Below are 27,816 nucleotides of genomic sequence, written 5' to 3'. Positions count from 1 at the left end.
GTGCTTGGTGAAGCCCTGCCGGGATCCCGCTACTTCCACCACCATGCCGTCGTGCTGCTGGATCTCCGTCAACTTCTCCTCCCCCTTGCTGGATCAAGAAGGAGGATACGTCTCCGCTCCGTACGTGTGTTGAACGCGGAGGTGCCGTCAGTTCGGCGCTAGGATCATCGGTGATTTGGATCACGACGAGTACGACTCCATCAACCCCGTTCTCTTGAACGCTTCCGCTTAGCGATCTTCAAGGGTATGAAGATGCACTCCCTCTCTCTCGTTGCTAGATGACTCCATAGATTGATCTTGGTGATGCGTAGAAAATTTTAAATTTCTGCTACGATCCCCAACACCACCCACATATCAAATTATCAAAGTACTGAACACGAATCATATGAACGTGATGAAAACTAGCTTGACGATATTCCCATGTGTCCTCGGGAGCGCTTTTCCTTATATAAGAGTTTGTCCAGGCTTGTCCTTTGCTACAAAAAGGATTGGGCCACCTTGCTGCACTTTATTTACTTTTGTTAATTGTTGCTTGTTACAACTTATCCTATCACAAAGCTATTTGTTACCACTTATTTCAGTACTTGCAGAGAATACCTTGCTGGAAACCACTTATCATTTCCTTCTGCTCCTCGTTGGGTTCGACACTCTTACTTATCGGAAGGACTACGATAGATCCCCTATACTTGTGGGTCATCAGTTGTCATCGATGCAAGCAATAAAAATTGCTCTCTAAATATGTATGACTTACTAGTGTGGGAGAAAATAAGCTTTATACAATCGTGTGATATGGAAGAAATAAAAGCGACAGACTGCATAATAAAGGTCCATATCGCAAGTGGCAATATAAAGTGACGTTCTTTCGCATTAAGATTTTGTGCATCCAACCATAAAAGTGCATGACAAGCTCTGCTTCCCTCTGTGAAGGGCCTGTCTTTTACTTTTATCTCCTACCTTGCATAAGAGTCATGGTGATCTTCACCCTTCCTTTTTATATTTTATCCTTTGGCAAGCACAATATGTTGGAAAGATCCTGGTATATATGGCTAATTGGATGTGAGTTTTCATGAACTATTATTGTTGACATTACCCTTGAGGTAAAACGTTGGGAGGCAAAATTATAAGCCCCTATCTTTCTCAGTGGCCGATTAAAACTCCATACCCATAAGTATTGCGTGAGTGTCAGCAATTGTGAAAGACTATATGATAGTTTAGTATGTGGACTTGCTGAAAAGCTCTTATATTGACTCTTTCCTATGTTATGATAAATTGCAATTGCCCCAATGATCGAGATTATAATTTGTTAGTTGTCAATGAAGTTTATGATTCATACTTGAAATTGTGACTGAATTATTACTCTAGCATAAGAAATCATATGACAATATCCATATATGTTGTTGTTCTAAGAATGATCATGATGCCCTCATATCCGTATTTTATTTTATCGACACCTCTACCTCTAAACATGTGGACATATTTATTGTTACCGGCTTTCGCTTGAGGACAAGCGAGGTCTAAGCTTGGGGGAGTTAATACGTCCATTTTGCATCATGCTTTTATATCGATATTTATTGCATTATGGGCTGTTATTACACATTATGTCACAATACTTATGCATATTCTCTCTTATTTTACAAGGTTTTACATAAAGAGGGAGAATGCGGCAGCTGGGATTCTGGGCTGGAAAAGGAGCAAATATTAGAGACCTATTCTGCACAGCTCCAAAATTCCTGGAACTTCACGGAAGACGTTTTCAGAATATATAAAAAATACTCAGCGGAAGAAGTTCACCAGGGGGGCCACACCCTGCCCACGAGGGTAGGGGCGCACCCTACCCCCTGGGCTCGCCCCCTACCTCGTGGCCCCCCTGGTGGCCCTCCGATGGCCATCTTCTGCTATATGTTGTCTTTTGATGAGGAAAAAATTCATAAGCCATCTCCTCAGACGAAACTCCGCCGCCACAAGGCGGAACCTTGGTGGATCCAATCTAGTGCTCCAGCAGAGCTGTTCTGCCGGGGAAACTTCCCTCTGGGAGGGGGAAATCATCGCCATCGTCTTCATCAACGCTCCTCTCATCGGGAGAGGTCAATCTCCATCAACATCTTCATCGGCACCATCTCCTCTCAAAACCCTAGTTCATCTCTTGTATCCAATTCTTGTATCCAAGTCCGGGATTGGTACTAGTAGGTTGCTAGTAGTGTTAATTACTCCTTGTAGTTGATGCTAGTTGGTTTATTTGGTGGAAGATCATATGTTCATATCCTATATGCATATTAATACCCCTCTGATTATGAACATGAATATGCTTTGTGAGTAGTTACGTTTGTTCCTGAGGACATGGGAGAAGTCTTGCTATTAGTAGTCATATGAATTTGGTATTCGTTCGATATTTTGATGAGATGTATGTTGTCTAGCCTCTAGTGGTGTTATGTGAACGTCGACTACATAACACTTCACCATTATTTGGGCCTAGAGGAAGGCATTGGGAAGTAATAAGTAGATGATGCGTTGCTAGAGTGACAGAAGCTTAAACCCTAGTTTATGTGTTGCTTCGTAAGGGGCTGATTTGGATCCATATGTTTCATGCTATGGTTAGGTTTACCTTAATTCTTTTGTTGTAGTTGCGGATGCTTGCAATAGAGGTTAATCATAAGTGGGATGCTTGTCCAAGTAAGGACAGTACCCAAGCACCGGTCCACCCATATACCAAATTATCAAAGTACCAAACGCGAATCATATGAGCGTGATGAAAACTAGCTTGACGATATTCCCATGTGTCCTCGGGAGCGCTTTCCTCTATATAAGAGTTTGTCCAGGCTTGTCCTTTGCTACAAAAAGGATTGGGCCACTTTGCTACACTTTATTTACTTTTGTTACTTGTTGCTCGTTACAAATTATCCTATCACAAAACTATCTATTACCACTTATTTAAGTACTTGCAAAGAATACCTTGCTGGAAACTGCTTATCATTTCCTTCTACTCCTCGTTGGGTTCGACACTCTTACTTATCGAAAGGACTACGATAGATCCCCTATACTTGTGGGTCATCACTACTCTAGTTAATTGCACCCACTTTCAATATGTATCCGGATTGAGACTGAGAGTCATCCGGATCGGTGTAAAAGCTTGCATCTATGTAACTCTTTACGACGAACTCTTTATCACCTCCATAACCGAGAAATATCTCCTTAGTCTTCTAAGGATAATTTTGACCATTGTCCAGTGATCCACTCATGCATCAATATTGTACCCCTTTGCCAAACTCATGGCAAGGTACATAATAGGTCTGGTATACAGCATGGCATATTTTATAGAATCTATGACTGAGGCATAGGGAATGTCTTTCATTCTCTTTCTATATTCTGATGTGGTCGGGTTTTTGAGTCTTACTCAACTTCACACCTTGCAACACAGGCAAGAACTATTTCTTTGACTGTTCCATTTTGAACTACTTCAAAATCTTGTCAAGGTATATGTTCTCATTGAAAAATCTTATCAAGTGTCTTGATCTATCTCTATAGATCTTGATGCTCAATATGTAAGTAGCTTCACCGAGGTCTTTCTTTGAAAAAAATCCTTTCAAACACTCCTTTATGCTTTCCAGAAAATTCTACATCATTTTTGTTCAACAATATGTCATTCACATATACCTATCAGAAAGGTTGTAGTGCTCCCACTCACTTTCTTGTAAATACAAACTTCTCCAAAAGTCTGTATAAAACCATATCCTTTGATCACACTATCAAAGCATATATTCCAACTCCGAGAGGCTTGCATCAGTCCATAGATGGATCGCTGGAGCTTGCACACTTTGTTAGCACCTTTAGGATCGACAAAACCTTCTGGTTGCATCATATACAACTCTTCTTTAAGATATCCATTATGGAATACAGTTTTGACATCCATTTGCCAGATTTCATGAAATGCGGCAATTGCTAACATGATTCAGATAGACTTTAAGCATCGATACGAGTGAGAACATCTCATCATAGTCAACACTTGTTGAAAACCTTTTTGTGATAATTCGAGCTTTGTAAATAGTAACACTACTATCAGCGTCCGTCTTCCTCTTGAAGATCCAATTATTCTCAATGGCTCGCCGATCATTAGGCAAGTCAATCAAAGTCCATACTTTGTTCTCATACATGGATCCCATCTCAGACTTCATGGCCTCAAGCCATTTCATGGAATTTGGGCTCATCATCGCTTCCTCATAGTTCGTAAGTTCATCATGGTCTAGTAACATGACTTCCAGAACAGGATTACCGTACCACTCTTGTGCGGAACAGGCTCTGGTTGACCTACGAGGTTCGGTAGTAAATTGATCTGAAGTTTCATGATCATTATCATTCCTCTCTAGTTGGTGTAGGTATCACAGGAACGGTTTTCTGTGACGAGCTACTTTACAATTTGAGAGAAGGTACAATTACCTCATCAGGTTCTACTTTCCTCCCACTCACTTCTTCGAGAGAAACTCCTTCTCTAGAAAGGATCCATTCTTAGCAACAAAGATCTTGCCTTCGGATTTGTGATAGAAGGTGTACCCAACAGTTTCTTTTGGGTATCCTATGAACACACATTTCTCCGATTTGGGTTCGAGCTTATCAGGTTGAAGCTTTTTCACATAAGCATCGCAACCCCAAACTTTAAGAAATGACAGCTTAGGTTTCTTGCCAAACGTCAGTTCATGCGGTGTCGTCTCAACAGATTTAGATGGTGCCCTATTTAACGTGAATGCAGCCGTCTCTAAAGCATAACCCTAAAACGGTAGCGGTAAATCAGTAAGAGACATCATAGATCGCACCATATCTAATAAAGTACAGTTACAACGTTCTGACACACCATTACACTGTGGTGTTCCAGGTGGCGTGAGTTGTGAAACTATTCCACACTGTTTCAAATGAAGACCAAACTCATAACTCAAATATTCACCTCCATGATCAGATTGTAGAAACTTTATTTTCTTGTTATGATGATTTTCCACTTCACTCTGAAATTCTTTGAACTTTTCAAATGTTTCAGACTTATGTTTCATCAAGTAGATATACCCATATCTACTAAAATCATCTTTGAAGGTCAGAAAATAACGATACCTGCCACGAGCCTCAACACTCATTGGACCGCATACATCAGTATGTATTATTTCCAATAAATCAGTTGTTGGCTCCATTGTTCCAGAGAACGGAGTCTTAGTCATCTTGCCCATGAGGCATGGTTCGCAAGCATCAAGTGATTCCAAAATCCCATCAGCACGGAGTTTCTTCATGCACTTTACACCAATATGACCTAAACGGCAGTGCCACAAATAAGTTGCACTATCATTATTAACCTTGCATCTTTTGGCTTCAATATTATGAATATGTGTATCACTATAATCGAGATTCAACAAAAATAGACCACTCATCAAGGGTGCATGACCATAAAAGATATTACTCATATAAATAGAACAACCATTATTCTCTGATTTAAATGAATAATCGTCTCGCATAAAAAAAGATCCAGATATAATGTCCATGCTCAATGTTGGCACCAAATAACAATTATTTAGGTCTAAAACTAATCCTGTCGGTAGATATAGAGGTAGTGTGCCGACGGAGATCACATCGACTTTGGAACCATTTCCCACGCGCATCGTCACCTCGTCCTTAGCCAATCTTCGTTTAATCCGTAGCCCTTGTTTCGAGTTGCAAATATGAGCAACAGAACCAGTATCAAATACCCAGGCGCTACTACGAGCATTAGTAAAGTAAACATCAATAACATGTATATCAAATATACCTTTCACTTTGCCATCCTTCTTATCCGCCAAATACTTGGGGCAGTTTCGCTTCCAGTGACCAGTCCCTTTGTAGTAGAAGCACTCAGTCTCAGGCTTAGGTACAGACTTGGGATTCTTCACTTGAGAAACAACTTGTTTGCCGTTCTTCTTGAAGTTCCCCTTCTTCCCTTTGCCCTTTTTCTTGAAACTAGTGGTCTTGTTAACCATCAACACTTGATGCTCCTTCTTGATTTCTACCTCCGCAGCCTTTAGCATCGCGAAGAGCTCGGGAATTGTCTTATCCATCCCTTGCATATTATAGTTCATCACGAAGCTTTCGTAGCTTGGTGGCAGTGATTGAAGAACTTTGTCAATGACACTATCATCAGGAAGATTAACTCTCAGTTGAGTCAAGTGGTTGTGATACCTAGACATTCTGAGTATATGTTCACTGACAGGACTATTCTCCTCCATTTTGCAGCTATAGAACTTATTGGAGACTTCATATCTCTCAATTCGGGCATTTGCTTCAAATAGTAATTTCAACTCCTGGAACATCTCATATGCTCCATGACGTTTAAAACATCTTTGAAGTCCCGATTCTAAGCCGTAAAGCATGGCACACTGAACTATCGAGTAGGCATCAACTTTGCTCTGCCAGACGTTCACAACGTCCGGAGTTGCTCCTGCAGCGGGTCTTGCACCTAGCGGTGCTTCCAGGACGTAATTCTTCTGTGCAACAATGAGGATAATCCTCAGATCATGGATCCAGTCCGCATCATTGCTACTATCATCTTTCAACTTATTTTTCTCTAGGAACATATCAAAAATAAACGAGGAGCTATAACGTGAGCTATTGATCTACAACATAATTTACAAATACTATCAGGATTAAGTTCATGATAAATTAAAGTTCAATTAATCATATTACTTAAGAACTCCCACTTAGATAGACATCCCTCTAGTCATCTAAATGATCACGTGATCCATATCAACTAAACCATGTCCGATCATCACATGTGATGGAGTAGTTTTCAATGGTGAACATCACTATGTTGATCATGTCTACTATATGATTCACATTCGACCTTTCGGTCTCAGTGTTCTGAGGCCATATCTGCTTATGCTAGGCTCATCAAGTTTAACCAGAGTATTCCGCGTGTGCAAAACTGGCTTGCACCCGTTGTATGTGAACGTAGAGCTTATCACACCCGATCATCACGTGGTGTCTCGGCACGACGAACTGTCGCAACGGTGCATGCTCAGGGAGAACACTTACACCTTGAAATTTACTGAGGGGTCATCTTATAATGCTACCGCCGTACTAAGCAAAATAAGATGCATGAAAGATAAACATCACCTGCAATCAAAATGTGTGACATGATATGGCCATCATCATCTTGTGCCTTTGATCTCCATCTCCAAAGTACCGTCATGATCTCCATCGTCACCGGCATGACACCATGATCTTCGTCATCTTGATCTCTATCAACGTGTCATCACATGGTCGTCTCGCCAACTATTGCTTTTGCAACTATTGTTATCGCATAGCGATAAAGTAAAGCAATTATATAGCGCTTGCATCTTATGCAATAAAGAGACAACCATAAGGCTCCTGCCAGGTGCTGATAACTTCAACAAAACATGATCATCTCATGCAACAATTTATATCTCATCACGTATTGACCATATCACATCACAACATGCCCTGCAAAAACAAGTTAGACGTCCTCTACTTTGTTGTTGCAAGTTTTACGTGGCTGCTACGGGCTACTAGCAAGAACCGTTCTTACCTACGCATCAAAACCACAATGATTTTTTGTCAAGTGTGATGTTTTAACCTTCAACAAGGACCGTCCGTAGTCAAACTCGATTCAACTAAAGTTTGAGAAATAGGCACCCGCCAGCCACCTATGTGCGAAGCACGTCGGTAGAACCAGTCTCATGAACGCGGTCATGTAATGTCGGTCTTGGCCGCTTCATCCAACAATACCGCAGAATCAAAGTAAGACATTGGTGGTAAGCAGTATGACTATTATCGCCCACAACTCTTTGTGTTCTACTCGTGCATAAAACATCTAAGCATAGACCTGGCTCGAATGCCACTGTAGGGGAACGCAGTATTTCAAAAAAATTCCTACGATCATGCAAGATCTATCTAGGTGATGCATAGCAACGAGAGGGGAGAGTGTGTCCACGTACCCTCATAGACCAAAAGCAGAAGCATTTAGTAACGCGGTTGATGTAGTCGAACGTCTTCGCAATCCAACCGATCCTAGCACCGGATGTACGGCACCTCCGTGTTCAGCACACGTTCAGCTCGATGACGTCCCTCGAGATCTTGACCCAGTTGAGGACGAGGGAGAGTTCCGTCAGCATGACGGCGTGGAGACGGTGATGATGAAGTTACCGGCGCAGGGCTTTGCCTAAGCACTACGACGATATGATCGAGGTGGTAAACCGTGGAGGGGGCACCGCACACGGCTAAGAGATTGTCTGTTGTGCCTTTGGGGTGCCCCCGCCTCCGTATATAAAGGGGGGAGGAGTAGGTGGCCGGCATAGGGGGGGCGCACCGTAAGGGGGGAGTCTTACTTGGACTCCTAGTCCAAGTAGGATTCGCCTCCCCCTCCTTCCTTCCACCGGAGAGGGAAAAGGGGAAGGGAGAGAGAGAGAGGGAGAAGGAAAGAGGGGGGCCGGCCCCATCCCCTAGTCCAATTCGGTTTGGGCAAGGGGGCACCCCTTGTCGGTGTCAAAACCGGCGGATCTCGGGTAGGGGGTCCCGAACTATGCGTCTAAGGTCGATGGTAACAGGAGATAGGGGACACGATGTTTACCCAGGTTCGGGCCCTCTCGATGGAGGTAATACCCTACTTCCTCCTTGATTGATCTTGATGATATGAGTATTACAAGAGTTGATCTACCACGAGGTCGTAGAGGCTAAACCCTAGAAGCTAGCCTATGATTATGATTGTTTTTATATATCTATCGACTAGCCTGGCCCTGGTTTATATAATGCACCAGAGGCCTAGGATAACAAGAGTCCTAACTGAATACGCCGGTGGGGGAGGAGTCCTTGTCTTGACCACCAAGTCTTGTGGAATATTCCTTGTATGCGGCAGCTGTCCAAACTGGCCCATGAGTATACGGCCATGGGGGTCCTTGGCCCAATCTAACTGACCGGGAGACGACGTGGTGAGTACCCCCTAGTCCAGGACACCATCAGTGGCCCCCTGAACCGGTCTTCAAGTTGGGGACACTCCTCGATTCTTCTGAACTCTTCTTCATCTTCGGTCGTCGGTCTTGATGGTTCAACAAATCTTCTTCGATCTTGAGGATCACGAACGTGCATCCGAAGATTTTATACATCGGGTATGCGAGGAGCCCCTTTAAGTTTCGGACCATTATCAATGCCTTGTTATTTTTATGCCACACCTCGGGTTTGAAGTTGTTCCCGGGCGGCAGTGTCCTCTTGCGTCCGAGCTCCAACGCCGGATTGCATCCGATTTATCTTTCGCAACCGAGCTCCAACGCTGGAATGTATCCGAGCTCCAACGCCAAACTGCATCCGGGCTCCAATGCCGGAATGTATCCGAGCTTCAACGCCGGACTATATCCGAGGTGTCATAGATCACCTTGGCTCAAAAAAGTTTGAAGGAGCTTAGCCGAGCTTAATGTCGGAAATGCCCGCTATGGAGCCAGCCACTGGTGCCCGAGCTTTATGCCGGACTGCTTCCGAGGTGATGCACCACCTTGGCCCTGGGCTGCTTCCGAGACTCAGGTTGGGTGTGGCCGACCAACTTGAGGATAATAATCTCCTCGAAAACTATATTGCACTTTAAATTTTCTGCATTGGATTGTTAATGCAGTAGCCCCCGAGCCACTGGTCGGGTGGCAACACCAGATCAGGGGATCGATGTACCCCTTTAATATTTGTAAATGATAAGCATGAAGCCCAGTAGCCCCCGAGACTTAATGTGGGCACGGGTGGCCGAATTAAGGATCGATATCCGTAATAAAATCACAAATTATGTGTAATGATTCTATGTATCCAAGTACTTTACATCATTGATGCTTGAATCTGCATTGTAAAAACTTTGTTGACCGACCATCGGCTTCCACCTCCTTGGCCAGCAGCCGAGGAGTGTTTGTCCTACTTTATAAAGCCTTTACGAGGTCAAAGATTTACGGCAAACAAGGCAATCCGGCCATACGGTTTTATAAACAAAGGTACGCAGAGAGATATGTTATATTACTTTTTAACGTAAGAAACATCTTCCAAAGAACATAGTCCCACTATCGGTTCCCTTCTTTGGGTTGTCATGCTAAGCATGATCATGAAACCTCAGCTCCGATCAATGTGGGAGGAAAATATTGAGGATTTAGTTCAAGGAAAGTTCCCGAACTCTATGGTATTAATGAACCAAAAAATTTACTTCCATCATTGCCGACCAATGTGATCCTTTAAGATTGCTAGATTTCGGCTTCACCCAGTCTGAGGTACTAACTCGGATGACCCGGTAGTAACAATCACAGAGGTGCTCCCTTTACCGCCTAGCCAAACAATCAAGAACGTAAGGGTAAGCACAGGAGCCAGGCAAGCCAGCTTGGCCAAAATCTGAAGTCAAATTGATGCATATTTATGGCTTTATATAACGATAAGTACGGAAGGCAATGCTTGTATAATGAATACAAATGTTGATGATAGATACTTATTTTGACTCCATTGCGACCGTTTATCAGTTGAGAGTGGACCATCATCGGCTTCTACCCCTTTGTAGATACTACGCAGGGTGTTTCTGCAATAACCAGACAACCCTTTAGCCGACGTCTCGGTGACCGCAGGCGGTTGTGTTAGCGGAAATGAGGCAATCAGATATCTTGGCTTTATAACTTTCACTTAGTCATAGGAGCTTTAAACTGGGGAAGCTAGCTACGAGCCCACGGTTAATGTTCGGCGACAGCTGAGGTCAAGCCGTAAACACTTCGGCCAATGTTATGAACGACCCATCATTTAACACGGTCATCGGATCGCTGACCAGTTTGCGCTTATTGTGGCAGTCAATTTTCAGCTTTCTCCACTGAGGTGCTTAACCATGCGAGCTGGAAGCACAATCGCAGTGGTTCTCCCGTTGCACACCTAGCCGAACAAAGCGGAACATAGGAGTCAAGCACAGGAGCCGGGCAACCCAACTATTGACCGAAGACACAATTTGAAACCAATGCATATATAGCAAGATCCGAGAATGTTTTTGCCGAATCTCTAAAGGTGTCTGGCGTTGCACTGCGAGACCTGTGCTGAAAACACACAAATAGTTTAAAAGTGCCAAAAGCTTGGAAAACCAAAAAACGTCAGTAAAAACATGACGTCCGAACAAGATCAAGTGTTCGATGCCAATCCAAAAATTGGAAGAGAAAAAAATGTGCTTCTGTCGTGTTTTGACAACGACCAAGAAAACACATTTACAGCTCATATACAAATTTTAAGAGCCCACAAGTGACTTGGGTAAAAGAATTTTATGTATAATGATTGTATGTACCGAAGTACTTATATCATATATGTGTTCACCCAAACTTTATACGCGTCTTAACCGACCGTCGGCTTCTCCCTCTTCGGCCAAGGACCGAAAAGTGTTATGTACTCCCCCTGTCGAGAATATCGACGGTGTTTCCGATAACCAAGCAATCAGGCCATAAGGCTGTAACAGACAAAACGTGCTCAGGGAACTTATGCTATATTACTAACAAAGTGTAAGAAGCATCTTCGAAGAAAATAGTACCCCCACCGATACCTTTCTTCGGTTGCTCATTATTACTATGAGACTTGTGCAATAGATTTTTTGTACTTATGAGTTCCTTTGTGTGCTGACCATTATTTAAAACAGTAAGAGAGCTAGCTTTCGGCTTCATCCAGTCTGAGGTCCGGCTCGGATGACCCGATCATGACAATTGCAGAGGTGCTCCCTTTACTCCCTAGCCGAACAATCGGGAACGTAGGGGTAAACACAGGAGCGAGGCAACCCAGCTTGCAAATCGCTTAGGTCAATATGGTGCATATTGTGGCGTAATACACGAACAAGGAACGAAGCCGTACAAGTATAATCATATGCAAGAGGAAAAGCTCCATCAAGGGAGCCCCAAATAAACGAGGTATTTGAATATGCGCATCACAAACAAAGTTTTGACAAGGAACTTTGTCACAAACAACTTTGTGCCGAAAAGTATAATGCTTGGTTGAACCGAACAAAATTTAAAACTGAAAGTTTTTGAGCATGAAAGCAACTTAGCTGGTTAATGTGCTCGGTGTTGATGACGCGATTCAAGCTTGTGGCGGGACGAAGACGCCCATTGATCTGTGAAAGATCCTACAAGGTTCGCCGTCCTCGGCATGGCCGAGGTCCGATCCCCCAGGCCTGAGGTGTCCGAGCAAGGAGTTCAGCACTCCGGAGTAGTGACCACCTAACGCAGTCAAAATCGATTACCTGCACACATAAAACAGTGCGGTCCAGGAAATAATAATAATAATATATATATATATAATCCTTGCATAATTGCTTTACGCAAAAATAATTTATTTAAAGAAATGTGGCATGGCGTCAAAGCCAATGTAGATGCAGGGCGTCAGCGTGACGCAGTGAAGGCGTGACAAAGCCTGAATTTGCAGGGCGGTCCGGGCTCCGGATGCGGCGTTCGCCGAACTATGTACGGAAACTGACCGAACCACCACGCGACCGTTATTAATGTGGCCGTCATTTGATAGACATGTGTACAGATGATGGAACAAACCAGAGTAATAATTCCTTAAGAAAAATAAACCCAACAAGCAAAAATTGTTATGATTAATAGCACCTGGTTTATTTCTTGTAGCATTCCGAAGAAAAGAGACTCCCAAAATCGGGAATCGATCCGCACACCCATTGTCTAATGGGCGATAAAGCAATGGCCTGGTGATGCTGGCAAAGGTTGGCTTGCGAAGCCCTCGGTCCAGCTAACGTGACGAAGTTGGTCGGCTGGTGACGCCGAAGTCACCGGAGTATGTTGATGAAGAAATAGTCAAGTCCCCGGTCTAGCCAAGGTGACGGAGTAGGCCGGTGAGGAGTTGTTGTAGCTGCCATGTCAGCCGAGGTGTTGAAGTAGTTTGGCGTGATGGACATTGGCTTGAAGAAGCAACAGTGCGGCCATGCCAACCCAGGTCGTAACTTGTGACGCGGCCAATGCTGGTTTGATGAAGTGACCATGCGGCGATGCCGGTGTGCCTGCTCCGTGTAATCCGTGGGGTGGCGATGTTGGTGATGATTTATCCTTGGCGATTCCTAACTCTTATTCGGCTCGCTGAGTTAGGATCCGAAGAAGTTGAGCTCGGCTTAAAAAGCGACGACATGTCTAGCGCAGGTTGGCAGTCGTGGAGCTATATTGCCGGACTGCTTTGACACCAGCGTGATGGCGAAGATTACCTCAGAGGAGGATTAAAATTTTATGGGCGCGTGTTAAAAACAACGCATAATACCTTAGAAGAAAATTCCTTTTTAAAAGGTTGTCAAATATCACGTTATAAAGAAACATGAATTCGGGTCGGATCCGTATTCGCGCAGGAAACAGATCTGAAAAGTGATGCACTAATCGGAAGGTTCCCGGAGTTTGGACGATCGGATCGAGCTGAAATTTTGAGGGGTGGTAGATACGGTAATTCTGCAGCAGATGAACAGTTGGATCTTCCAAAGGACTTCCGAGCTGGGCTCTGGAGACCACGACCTAAACTCGTCCAGATTCCCGTCTGGATTTGACAGGGCTCCGGTATATCGTAGATTGTCAGAGATTCCTCCATCGGAATTCGACGAAATTTTCCAGGGTTGTTGTAGACTCTATTCCGCATAATTCCACTAAAGCGATCATTAAAACGACACTCGAGGAGGCGGTGGCGGTGGATACGCGTTCGCTGTCTAGAAAAACAGCACGGTCGCCCGAGGGCAATGTTGACGTTGAGCCCCCGAGCTCCATGGACGATTCCTCCATGATCTTGATAGAGATCGGAGTTAGTGTTGATGAAGGCCCTGGTCCGAACATGACGATCGGAGGCAGGGCATAGTCCTCGGTCAAGCCAGGGTGACCAGTCGAGCCGGTGACGAAGATGTCAACGTCGCAGTTAATCTGCAGACGAGACATTAATCATTTTGCCAATTACACAATGAAACTCTCAATGAAAGCACCATTGTCGGTGTCAAAACCGGCGGATCTCGGGTAGGGGGTCCCGAACTGTGCGTCTAAGGTCGATGGTAACAGGAGACAAGGGACACGATGTTTACCCAGGTTCGGGCCCTCTCGATGGAGGTAATACCCTACTTCCTGCTTGATTGATCTAGTATTACAAGAGTTGATCTACCACGAGATCGTAAAGGCTAAACCCTAGAAGCTAGCCTATGATTATGATTGTTTTTGTATATCTATCGACTAGCCTAGCCCTGGTTTATATAATGCACCAGAGGCCTAGGATAACAAGAGTCCTAGCCGAATATGCCGGTGGGGGAGGAGTCCTTGTCTTGACCACCAAGTCTTGTGGAATCTTCCTTGTATGTGGCAGCTGTCCGGACTAGCCCATGAGTATACGGCCATGGGGGTCCTCGGCCCAATCTAACTGACCGGGAGACGACGTGGTGAGTACCCCCTAGTCCAGGACACCGTCACCCCTCTCACGTGGCCTTTCTTCTCTCCTCCAGTAAGGCCCAATAGGCCCAATACTTCTCCCGGGGGTTCGGTAACCTCCCAGTACTCCGGAAAAATGCCCAAACCACTCGGAACCATGCCGATGTCCGAATGCAACCTTCAAATATATGAAATCTTTACCTCTCGACCATTTCTAGACTCCTTGTCATGTCCATGATCTCATCCGGGACTCCGAACAAACTTCGGTCATCAAATCACACAACTCATAATACAAATCGTCATCGAACATTAAGCGTGCGGACCCTACGGGTTCGAGAACTATGTAGACATGACCGAGACACATCAGTCAATAACCAATAGCGGAACCTAGATGCTCATATTGGCTCCTACATATTCTACGAAGATCTTTATCGGCCAAACCGCATAACAACATACGTTATTCCCTTTGTCATCGGTATGTTACTTGCCCAAGATTAGACCGTCGGTATCATCATACCTAGTTCAATCTCATTACTGGCAAGTCCCTTTACTCGTTTCGTAATGCATCATCCCGTAACTAACTCATTAGTCACATTTCTTGCAAGGCTTATAGTGATGAGCATTACCGAGAGGTCCCAGAGATACCTCCCCGATACACGGAGTGACAAATCCTAATCTCGATCTATGCCAACTCAACAAACACCACCAGAGACACCTGTAGAGCATCTTTATAATCACCCAGTTACTTGTGACGTTTGATAGCACATAAGGTGTTCCTCCGGTATTCGGGAGTTGCATAATCTCATAGTCAGAGGAACATGTATAAGTTATGAAGAAAGCAATAGCAATAAAACTAAACGATCATTATGCTAAGCTAACGGATGGGTCTTGTCCATCACATCATTCTCTAATGATGTGATCCCGTTCATCAAATGACAACACATGTCTATGGTCAGTAAACTTAACCATCTTTGATTAACGAGATAGTCTAGTAGAGGCACACTAGGGACATACTGTTTGTCTATGTATGCACACATGTACTAAGTTTCTGGTTAATACAATTCTAGAATGAATAATAAACATTTATCATGATATAAGGAAATATAAATAACAACTTTATTATTGCCTTTAGAGCATATTTCCTTCAACTTCTTCCTCGGAAGAGAATCTTGGGGAACGCCAAGGGCATCTCCAACATGGATCACCTAAATGCCCAAAAATGTTCGGACCGGGCGGTCGGGACACTTTTAGCCATCCAATATGGCTCACCAAATCCATTTGAACCGATCCGGACGTTCGAAATCCCACAAACCGGTCCCAATTTAGGAGAGCTTTGGGTGAGTTCAGGAGTCCTCCATGTCAGACTCCGACACCCAGGTTCCACCCTAAAACCCTCTCCGGTCGACTCTAGAACCCTCTATGCATTCATACTGTCTCACCGCCCTCTTTTCTACCACCATTTATGTCGGCACACCCCCAAGAAGCCTACCCCGGCTGCCCGTATTCAACCTTCACCGGTGCTCATGTCCTGATTGTTTATAGTTGGTCGGACACCCCCCTCCTTCGAGCTCATTCTCCCACTGTCGGTTATAAAGGAGCTCCCCCATCAGTTATAAAGGAGCTTGCATGAATCCCATGCATCCCATCTTGTTGTACGCCATGCATCCCCTCTCGCGGAGTAACAATTCATTGAAGCACAAAGTAACTAGCGTAGGAAGGCAAATCAAGTGCAATTTCAAAACTTTCAACATAAAGAGAGGAAATTGATATTATTGAGATATGTGTAAGCATGTCTTCCTATATCATAATAATTTTTAGTGGCATCATGAACAAAATCAGCAATATGACTATCACATAAATCATTCTTTTCATGATCAATATGCATAAAGTTATTATTACTCCCCAAATAAGCAAGTTTCTTCTCATAGAGCAATGCTACATCTACATGATTTATTTGCGTAATGTTATGCATGGGCTGATTTGGAGGACTATCATTAGTCATTAGGGGCGCGCGGGCCCACCCTAAAAATCAGGGGGCGGAGTTTTGATCAATGGAGAAGGAAGGTGCGTAAGGTTATGTAGAACTCATATGTAAGTGTAGCATTTTTGCTTCTCATGAGTAGTGGGAGAAAATTCAACAAAATAACTAGCATGTGATACTTGATTGTCATAACCGAATTGAACATCAAAATATAAGTTTTAGGATCATTATTGTTTATAGCATATGTGCCATCACAATAATCATCATGGATAGCAACTTTGTTCTCATAATAATCAATTGAGACATCCTCCAAAGTAGTGGAATAACCACTATCTAAAGTCATGACCTCTTCAAATCCACTTTGATCAATATTAAAATTAGACTTAACACTCTCCAAAGTAGTGGAATCAACACTATCAAAAGTCATGGCCTTTTCAAATTCTTTTTCATCATTGTAATCATCATAAATAGAAGACACATTCTCATCATAATTAATTTTCTCCTCCAGTGTAGAAGGACTAGAAATTTCATATTCATCAAACACGTCATCCCTAAGCTTATAGCTTTGCATATCATTAGCATAACTCATATTCATAGAATATGTACTGACAACATTTCAATCATGATTAACATTCAAGGAACTCACATCAATCACCTTTTTAAATTCTTCCTTGAATACATCAAGACCATGTTTAATCCAATGTTTTCAAGATAAACTTTATAAAGATAACCAAGTTCACTCATCTTCATTTTCTCCTTAGTCTTCTTTCATAAGCCAACTAGTGAACAAAATTCTAAAAGATTCAATAGCAAGATCTAAAGAAGATACCTTCAAGCACTCACATCCCCGGCAACGGTGCCAGAAATAGCTTGATGTCTACTACACAACTTCTACTTTTGTAGACTTTGTTGGGCCTCTAAGTGCAGAGTTTTGTAGGACAACAACAAATTTCCCTCAAGTGGATGACATAACGTTTATCAATCCACATGAGGTGTAGGATTAAAGTGATCCCTCGCAAACAATCCTTCAATCAAATACAAGTGGTATATTGTGTTTCCAACACACCTTATACAAATTGCTAGATGTATAGGTGCACTAGTTTGGTGAAGAGATGGTGATAGATGTGTAATACGGATGGTAGAAGTAGCTTTTTATAATCTGAATAAATATGGGCAGCAAGGTAACAAGTAACAAAAGTGAATGAAAAATGGTGTTTCAATGCTTGCAAATAAGGCCTAGGATTCACACTTTCACTAGTGCCAACTCTCAACATCATTAACATAATTGAACAATATGATACGCCCTCAAAAGTGGTAAAGAATCACTCCGAAGTTCCCTGTTTTGTCGGAGAAAGTAGGATGAGATCATGTAGGTGCGCTAACAGCAAACCACCTCAAAGTCGTCTTTCCAATCTTAATATATTGAACCAGCACAATGTCTCACGGATAGTCCCGGAAATTATACCACGACAACACAATATGATAGCTATCGTTCAACATTTTATACATAGAATACCCTCATGTCATCACAGGTATCCGCAAGTTATACTAGACATGCATCTTGTAATCTCAAATCCAAAAGATTCAATCCAATTAAAGAAACACATAGATGAACAAGACTCAATTTACCACAAAAAGAATAGAGGGGGAAACATCATAAGATCCAACTCCATTAATAAAGTCAAGATACAATCAAGATCGGAAACTTTGAAGAACATGGGATAGAGAGAGAGAGAGAGAGCACATAGCTACTCATCAGCCCATTCAAGAACACATAGCCACTAGTACATACCATCAGCCCTGAAGGAGGACTACTCACCCCTCACCATGAGAGAGAGAGAGAGTTGTTGATGGAGAGGTGCAGCCCCGAGGTGAAGGGGGCAGGGACGGCGGCCACGGCAGGCGGCGGCCCTTTGCCCCCCCCCCCCCCTCTCTTCCTTGGAGATGGTGCTGGTATCTATGGAGGAGTCTCTCCCCCCTTGATGACTGCCAAGGGAGAGGCAGATTCGTGATAATGGATAGTTGCCTCAAAAGTTAGGCTTTCCTCTCTTTATATAGACCGGAACGATGTTTCTTGGCCTTTCGATCAATACCTCTTTTGTTCAGGGGCTTAACTATCATTTTGGGTGAAGTAGATTTTGGCGATCCGACTAAAAACGTGCGAAGACGTCGCACCTTAGCAATCAGTAAAGCAACTCCAAAAGGTTATTGACCACGCCGAAGCACGATCAACCTAGCCATGAAGGTCTAATTCTTGCACGCAAACGAAGAATAAGCAAGAACTAAGATTGCAATCTGGATATTGCAATTTAAGATGAAAGCATTATTGATGAAAGTTTAGGGTTCTGTGAATGTCTTGGTCTGGTCTTTGGACACAAATGAAGTACGTATTTACAGTTATGACAAACTTTAATCCTAACAAAGCCCAAAGAAAACGCTACGATATTGATCTACTTATATAGGATTAAGGGGTGACGGCCAAAGGATAGAAGCACATCCCAAGGCACCAAAAACCCTAAGGCCGTACAAGGCCTATTTTCATCGTTGGTTCTTCCATATGAACGAAGCGCGGCAAAGCGCACCTTCAAGTTCTAGTCTATACAGTATGAGATAACTAGCTTAAAGAAGCCACATGCCATTTTCATCCATTACTACCAACCTCAGATAACACGGCAAAAGAGCTTAAATAACTCGCGCATCTCCTGGAAATCCAGGGTGTCATGCTGTATAAACAGCAAACTAGTATCTATATTTAGGTTCATGTGAGGAACACAAACACGTGCGTGGTAATTGCAGATACTAGACGATCCATATGCCAGGACACAACTTTACCTTTTTGGCTCTCCATGGCCAGATCAAGGCCACCTGCGTGTATCGAGTGGTTCTCCTACTCCTAGAAACAGAACATAGCTAAAGCTAAATCGGTTAAAACCGTTAGCTCTTTGCCTATTAATCGGCCTCCCTTGGCTTCTTGTCTCTCTCGAGCGCGTCTTCTAGGTTTCCTTCGCCTCCTTCCTCGGCTCCCGACCCGGCGGCAGGTTGCGTGCCAGCTGACGGGGCCGATGGAGTTCAACGCATCCTACTTCCACGCGTTCGGCAACCCCGACTTCGCGGCGGTCTTTTCCGACGGCAGCGCGCAGGCCCTCCGGCCGAACCCCTCCGCCGGCGACGGCGAGGGAGCCAGCGTGAAGGCGGAGAAGGGAGCCGCGGTGGCTAGGCCCACCGCCAACCCCTCGTCCGTGACCTTTGTCGTCCCCGACGAGGAGCTGGGGGAGGCGCACCACTTCCTGAACGAGTGCTCCCGCTGCCACAAAGGCCTCACCGGCGACATCTTCATGTACAGGTCAACCACGCTCGCACGTCATGACAGAGCCTACGTACGCCTTGCTTGCAAAGAGAAATGTTATTGACATTGTGCACCCACGCCATGCGTTTGGTCGTTCAGAGGGGACACGCCATTCTGCAGCGAGGAGTGTAGGAGGAAGCAAATCGAGACGGAGAAGGCGAGACACCGGAGGAAGAAGCAAAACTCCCCCAAGGCGCAGGCGCAGGCGGCCGCGGCAGCGGCGGCGGAGAGAGAGAGCGCGCCCCAGGTGCGGCGGCCGCAGCCACAGTAGGGCTCCACCATCAATCAGGCCTTTGCCGTTGCACGGTTTCAGCATGCATGCGTGCCTGTAGAAGAGCGTGAGCTCCTACGTACGTACGGACAGAGGAAGAGCATATATCCTAGTTACACGTCGGGAATGGTACTACCGCGTACTACTATACACATTTTTGAATCACGGGCCCATATTCCCACTTGTTTGTAATTTCTAGGGAAAATTGCTCCTCTTTTTGTTTGCTTCCTGATTCAGATCACGGCCACTTGAAGAACCTATGAGCCATTTTCTTCTACCCTGTGTCTATTGTATCTATATTGTTTTGCTTTTTTACGAGAAAACCAGGCGATCTACCCATTTCATTAGGACAGAGAAAAGAAAAAAAGGTACTAAATGAATTATCTACATGAGAAATGGCGGAAAGAAAATAAAAATTACACAAAGGGCTACATCTCCAGCAAAAATGCTAGCCAAACTTGCTCAAGGTCTTCTTTGAGCTTGTGACGAGTTGTTGAAGATCCGCATATTCATTTCTTTCCAAATATTCCAAAACACAAATGTAACCGTTTGAAAGAAATAGCATTCCAAACAATAATTTTCATGTCCCACCAATCATTAAAGAAGTACAAATGTATGTGTCGTCCTATAGGGATAGAGAGCCAAGTTGAAACAATACACCACAGGCCAAAACAGAAAAACATTCACGCGCGCCAGATGCTTATCTGTCTCGTAACCGGTCAGGAAAGGCTTGCAAATCTTGTCGTGAGTCTATCTACGGATGGCAAGCCGATCTGCCATAACAGCCTTCTGGTGAAGAAGAAGCCACATGAAATTATTGCATTTGGGGCCAACTTTGTAGTTCCAAAATTGGAAGTACTTCACGGAGGATACATCGCTGAACGACACTGGAACGATGGCTAATCCAGCCGTTAGTTGTTGTTTCACACTTGCCTATGAATGGTGTGATAGACATGTTGTGCATGTATCGTCTGATGAATGTCGTCCATGTAGCAGTGCTCTTACAAAATTTTCTAACCATGAAAGGCATCATGGCGCCAACAAACTGAAGTTGGTACGTGTTAATGCAGGCCACACGATGGAGTCATTAATTAGTTGTGGCTCGCATTGAACATTTTCGAGCTTTGTGCTGAGTAGAATTGACAACTCCAATGGAGCGTATCCAGTGGTCATTAAGCGGCACCTTGACCCATGCTTAAGCCTCACAAGTGAAAAATTGGTAGTGTTATATCTTTCATACTATCCCCAATAGTGACGGTGGTGACTGTTATGAATAGATCCATATCATTAGGACCCATGACCTGTCCGGAGTGGTCCAAGGAAACCCCGCTAATAGAGGCACAACACGCTCCCAAATCTAGCAAGACCGAGGATACTAAGACCGTCAAGCTCCTTGGGGTGACAAACCATGTCCCCGTCAATGAGTTGGGTAGGAAGAGGACGAACATATGGAAGATGTCGATGGCAACAAGAACATATTATGCAAGAGTAATTCTGTCAGCATGGGTGATTTTTCTACTTTTCCAACCTCCTAGCTTAGACCCCATTTTATCAATAAGGGGTTGGAAATCATTTTCTTTCTTAGCTTCCTAAGGTGCAAGAGAAAGATCTTATCCTCATCCGGAAGTGAAGGAGGCAATCTTGCAAACTAAACCCGGGCATCTCTCGGGCCGGGCTCCAGAAAGCCTGGTGCTAAAATGTAAAGCCCGAGCCTGAAAAAAGCCCGACAAAAATTCATGTTTACAAGCCCGAGCCCGGCCCGGCTGAAAAGCCCGAAGCCCATAGCCCGGCCCGAAGCCCGAAAACTCATGATCCTTATGTACAACAAGTTACAGAAACAGCATATTTCAGCAAACAACAGCATTATAAACAATAGCATGGTATATACATGTGATCTTTAAGTAACAACATCATATTTCACAAAACAGCAGCATATACATATTTCACAAAACAGCTGCATTTCACAAAACAGCAGCATATACATATACATGTAATCTATTCATTACATTATTACATAACAGCAGCATATTTCTCAAGTCCAAAGACACAAGCAACATAGTTTGACAAGTCCGCAACATGGTTCGGTAAGTCCACAACATAGTTCAATAAGTCCACACATAGTTCAACAAGTCGATTACATAACAACCATTACATAATAAAGATATCAAATAGCAAGTTCAAAGCCACAAGCTGATGACTCCTTTGAATCCATCTCTTCCTTGTTCCATCAAGCTATCTAAACTTCATCATTTTCCTGGATGAAAGCACAAGTTGAAAATAAGAAAAATAGGAATGGCATGAAGCACAAAAGCAAGTTTGATATCAACAAACAAGACAAGGTAGTAAATGAGTGCATAACTGATATATGGTAAACAAGACAAGATAGTAAGTTAGATAGAAATGACATGAATGGATACAAACCGAATCTGAAGATAACTCATCTGCATGAGAACTTGAAGGTCCACCTCTTGTAGTGCTCATTTCTACAAAACAAACAATACAAGAATCAATGGTAATGTGTGCAATGGTGATGTTAATATGAAACAACAATAGGCAGTTGATTGTACCTTCATTCTGAGACATCTTCCAACGATACCAATCTTGGAGACACATTAAAGCCTCGATGGTCTTAGGCTTAAGTGAAGCTCGGTTAGGTGTTATAACGTTATGACTCATGATAAATGCTTGCTCCGAAGCAACACTAGAAATGGGGACAGCAAGAATATCCCGAGCCATTGATGCAAGCTCAGGGTATCGCATAGATGATTTGCTCCAAAATTCCAAGACATCCAACTCATCAGTCAATTTTCTAGGAGTTTCTTCCAAGTAAATATCCAATTGAGACCTCTCTACATTTGTCCGTTGAGATTGAATGTAACTCTCATAGTCATCAAACATATCAGAACCATCTCCCCTACTTCCCCTACTGTTTGTAGCACCATCTGATAATGTTTGACTAACAGCAGCACCATTATATTCAACAAACAAATTCTCCAAAGTTTTCTTAACTTCATGCATCCGACGTTCTGCCTCGTCGGGGGCATAAAGTTTTCCATAACAGTATTTAACAAAACCAAGCTTGCAACGGGGATCAAGGACAGCAGCACAAGACAAGAAGACATTATAATCAGCCCAATACTTATCAAACTTCTCTTTCATTGGAGCTAGCATTGGAGACATGAACTCATGTCCTTCACTAGATGCCTTCAAGACACATGATTGAACCAAGAACACACACTGGAAATACAAATTGGAGGTAGGATACTTTGACCCGGACAATGTGCATGTCACTTTATAAATTGGAGGCATATCTACTCTCAGCCTTTTATCTTCTTTCAAATGGTAAATGTTCTTGGCAGTTTCATAGAACTTGTGAATACGATTGCTAGAAATTTTGATATATTGAATGCCCTCTCTAATCTTGTCAGCAGATTTATCAATAAGTTTCATACCAGCTTGGACAATCAGATTTAAAATGTGTGCACAACATCGGACTTGAAAGAAGGTTCCAAACAATGGTAACACACCTTTAGGCAGCAATGTAGTTCTCAAAGTGTTGATCATTGAATCATTGTATGCAGCATTATCAAGAGTCATGCACATTATTTTGGTGTCAACCTTCCACTCACGAAAACATAAATGGACTTCATCAGCAATTGTAGCCCCATCATAAGGTGGATTCAACTTTTTAAACCATATTATCCTTTTGTTCAGTCTCCAAGCATCATCAACATAATGACAAGTAATACAAATATAACTAAACTTTGTCACATCTGATTTCCAATTGTCCGTGGTGAAGCTAACTCTACCAGGGCTGTTGCTGATAATTTCTCTCAATTCAGTCCTCTCTCTTTCAAACATTGCCATGATATCCCTTCTAATTGTGTACCGACTAACAATCTTAAACTGAGGACAAGCAGCACCAATCATTTTTTTTGAACCCCACTTCTTCTATCACACTAAATGCATGTGAACCCCCAACTAGGAACATAGAGATTGCAGCTCTAATAGTTTCCATGTCCAACTTTGTGTTCCTAACTGAATGTGAGCCATCCGCATTCTTTTCAGTTTTCAGAAAATAGTTATTCACTTCATTTGTATTATGTGGATGCACTTGAGCAGTATGCCTTAACAAACTAGATGTTCCATTCTTCGAGGGCGCTCTAAGTATAGTATGACAAATATTGCACTCTGCCACTACTTCATCAGGATTAGGTTGTTAAATCCTATTGAAGTTTTTCCATGCTTTTGACCTTAATTTTGGAGCAGTAGTAACCTTTGGTCCTGGCGGTGCCGGTGGCGATGGCGGAGGACTTGCTTCATGTCCATCGGCTGGCTGACTTGCTTCATTAGTTCTTGCACGACGTCCCTATTGGTTAGTGGCATAACCTTTACCACAATTCTTCTATCCTTTCATCTTGGTAAGGTTATTCCGCGACTAGGTCTTCGTAGCTGATGGGTCTGGCGCCAAAACTAAACAACTATCGATATCTCATGGTGGTCAACAATTTGTGGTTTCTCCTGCAGGAAATGGGTCTGGGTGATCCTCACCTTATAACCTACGGTTGGCAAAAAGCTGCCGTGTACAAGGGAAAAATTCTTATACCATTCTAAGGTTTAACAAGGTTTAATATCGTCAGAGAGGCACTAGTCAGGATGATGAACCCCTCCGTTATGGTGTCTGGATTGGAAATCATGGTTCTGGAACTTGCGGTGGCTGGAGTTGTGTTTCGTCAAATCTTGTACGCTTGCTGCGAGGTGTAGCGACCAGACCTCAAACAGCCTGATCTCTGTGCTTTAGTGTCATCCCTGTATCAGTAATGCTGACACGCACAGTACTTGAAGGATTTATAACAAAGGAGCAATCACACACTTATTACATCGAATGTCTCAAAAGAGAACTTATTACAATAAATATGGCTTAAGGCCATCTAATAACGATAACAATGGAAGGCTTGGAAGATAAGTGAGTCCATCAACTCCAACGGCATCACTGAGTATAGAACCACGACCTAAAGGCACCTTACTCGTCGTCTGAAAAGTCTGCACATGAACGTTGCAGCCCGAAAACGGGTCAGCACATGGAATATGCTGGCAAAGTAACACATAGATAATAATGAAGGAATAAAGCTATACTACATGCATATTTGGCTGGTGGAAAAGCTCTATGGTTACAGTTTTGCGTAAAGCCAATTTTCCCTACTACAAAGGAATAAATTTTATTTAACTATCATGGTGGTTGTTAAACACTGAGAAGATAGACATCCTCTCAATCCCAATTAGGTATCATCATTAAAACCCAACATTATTAATTAAAGTAACATGATGAGATTCACATGATAATCCAAGCACTAGATACTCAAGACGTCCGTAACCGGGGACACGGCTAACCATGATTAGTTTATACACTCTGCAGAGGTTTGCGCACTTTTCCCCACAAGACTCGATCTCCTCCGTTGGGATTCTCGCACTACATGATGTTTGAGAAACGGATGACCGAGACAGAGCCTTTCAGAAGTGCTAGCACCTTACGATCGGGTAGACAGTACAAACCTACATCCCCTACATCTGCTAGTCTACCACTGTAAGAGTTCGCACGACTTGGTCAACTATGCTAGTATAACGCCCACGATGCGGCTATATCTCCCACGTGTCGAAGCACAACTTAGAGGCATAACCGCATTGTAAGCAATGTCGCAAGTGGGGTAATCTTCACACAACCCATGTAATAAATAAGGAAAAGAGGTACATAATTGGCTTACACTCGCCACATCACACAATAGCATAAATATCATTACATTCATCCAGATACAATCAAGGTCCGACTACGGAACCAAAATAAAGACAACCCAAAAGCAACAATGTTCCCGATCGCCCCAACTGGGCACCACTACTGATCGTATGGAAAGGAAATGTAGTATCGTCTTGAGTCCTCATCGAACTCCCACTTGAGCTCAGTCGAATCACCTGGAGCGGTATCATCGGTCCCTGCATCTGTTTTTGGAAGTAACCTGTGAGTCACGAGGACTCGGCAATCTCACACCCTCGCGATAAAGACTATTTAAGCTTATAGGAAGGGTAAAAGGTATGAGGTGGAGCTGCAGCAAGCACTAGCATATATGGTGGCTAACATACGCAAATGAGGGCGAGAAGAGAAGGCAAAGGCACGATCGATAAACTATGATCAAGAAGTGATCCTAGAACAACCTACGTTCAAGCATAACTCAAGACCGTGTTCTCTTTCCGGACTCTGCCGAAAAGAGACCATCACGGCCACACACTCTGTTGATTCATTTTAATTAAGTTAAGTTTAAGGTTTTCTACAACCGGACATTAACAAATTCCCATCTGCCCATAACCGCGGGCATGGCTTTTGAAAGTTGAAATCACTGCAGGGGTGTCCCAACTTAGCCCATCACAAGCTCTCACAGTCAATGAAGGATATTCCTTCTCCCAAGACAATCCGATCAGACTCGGAATCCCGGTTACAAGACATCTCGACAATGGTAAAACTAAACCAGCAAAGCCACCCGAATGTGCCGACAAATCCCGATAGGAGTTGCACATATCTCGTTCTCAGGGCACACTCAGATGAGCGCTCCGTACAACTAAAACCAAACCTCGAGTTTCCCCGAGGGGGCGCTGCAAAGGGCTCTACTTTGGACCAGCACTCAGAGGAGCACTGGCCCGGGGGTTTAAAATAAAGATGACCCTTGAGTCTGCAGAACCCAAGGGAAAAAGAGGCTAGGTGGCGAATGGTAAAACCAAGGTTGGGCATTGTTGGAGGAGTTTTATTCAAGGCGAACTGTCAAGGGGTTCCCATTATAACCCAACCGTGTAAGGAACGCAAAATCAAGGAACATAACACCGGTATGACGGAAACTAGGGCGGCAAGAGTGGAACAAAACACCAGGCATAAGGCTGAGCCTTCCACCCTTTACCAAGTATATAGGTGCATTAAAATAGACAGGATATAATAATGATATCCCAACAATAAACATGTTCCAACAAGGAACAAACTCCAATCTTCACCTGCAACTAACAATGCTATAATCGGGGCTGAGCAAAGCGGTAACATAGCCAAACAACGGTTTGCTAGGACAAGGTGGGTTAGAGGTTTGACATGGCAATATGGGAGGCATGATAAGCAAGTGGTAGGTATCGTAGCATAGGCATAGCAAAAGAGCGAGCATCTAGCAAGCAAAGATAGAAGTGATTTCGAGGGTATGGTCATCTTGCCTGCAAAGTTCTCTGAGTTGATGTTAGCTTGATCCTCGTAAACGTACTCAACGGGCTCCTCGATCATGTACTCGTCTCCCGGCTCTACCCAAAGCAAGAACACAAGCAACATGATGCAAAACATGGCATGATATGCGGGACGTGATATGCGGTGCATATGCATGATTTGAAAAGGAAAGATTGAACCTGGCCTCAACTTGGAAAACCAAGAGTTCCACTGGAAAGAGGAGTTGATTTCGTTCGAAATCGATATAAAGATCACCGGAATCGGATGCACGGTTTGCAAATGGCAAGCAAAACAAATATGCCATCGATCTGCGATTAATAGCACGAGGCCATCTAAATGCATCAAGAAAACTAAGCAACTGCACTCTAACATAAACAAAAAACACATGGCAGGGATCCACTCAAGATGCTTGACAACATATGAACACTGAGCTACGGCTAATTCACTCAATAGAAGGTTCAAACAAGCATGGCAAAAGTGCAAAAGATATCAGGTTACAGACTTAGTGAAAATAACATGTCAAGAATTTAACATCAGGAAGCAATGTTTAGAGTAAGATAACAACATGCTACAGGA

The 27,816-nt window shown here is 43.5% G+C and overlaps 1 protein-coding gene across 1 annotated transcript; it reads left to right on the top strand.

Annotated features, from left to right (window-relative positions):
* Nucleotides 1–19,400: 19,400 nt before the first annotated feature.
* LOC125512353 (protein MARD1-like) lies at nucleotides 19,401–20,066 on the top strand. The gene is made up of 2 exons (XM_048677444.1): nucleotides 19,401–19,720; nucleotides 19,823–20,066. Exons 1-2 carry the CDS (start codon nucleotides 19,440–19,442, stop codon nucleotides 19,992–19,994), a joined length of 453 nt encoding a protein of 150 aa, XP_048533401.1. The 5' UTR covers nucleotides 19,401–19,439; the 3' UTR covers nucleotides 19,995–20,066.
* Nucleotides 20,067–27,816: the final 7,750 nt, after the last annotated feature.

Source organism: Triticum urartu, chromosome 6 (assembly GCF_003073215.2).
Source record: "Triticum urartu cultivar G1812 chromosome 6, Tu2.1, whole genome shotgun sequence".
NCBI classification, from domain to species: domain Eukaryota; kingdom Viridiplantae; phylum Streptophyta; class Magnoliopsida; order Poales; family Poaceae; genus Triticum; species Triticum urartu.
Note: the sequence above shows the minus strand (reverse complement) of the source record. Positions and strands in the feature narration are given on the sequence as shown.

Bases quoted from the DNA above. Each gene is read 5' to 3' on its own strand.
- LOC125512353 (XM_048677444.1), top strand. From the start codon at position 19,440: ATGGAGTTCAACGCATCCTACTTCCACGCGTTCGGCAACCCCGACTTC. The intron at 19,721-19,822 runs GTCAACCACGCT...TTGGTCGTTCAG, and splicing joins GGCGACATCTTCATGTACAG to AGGGGACACGCCATTCTGCA.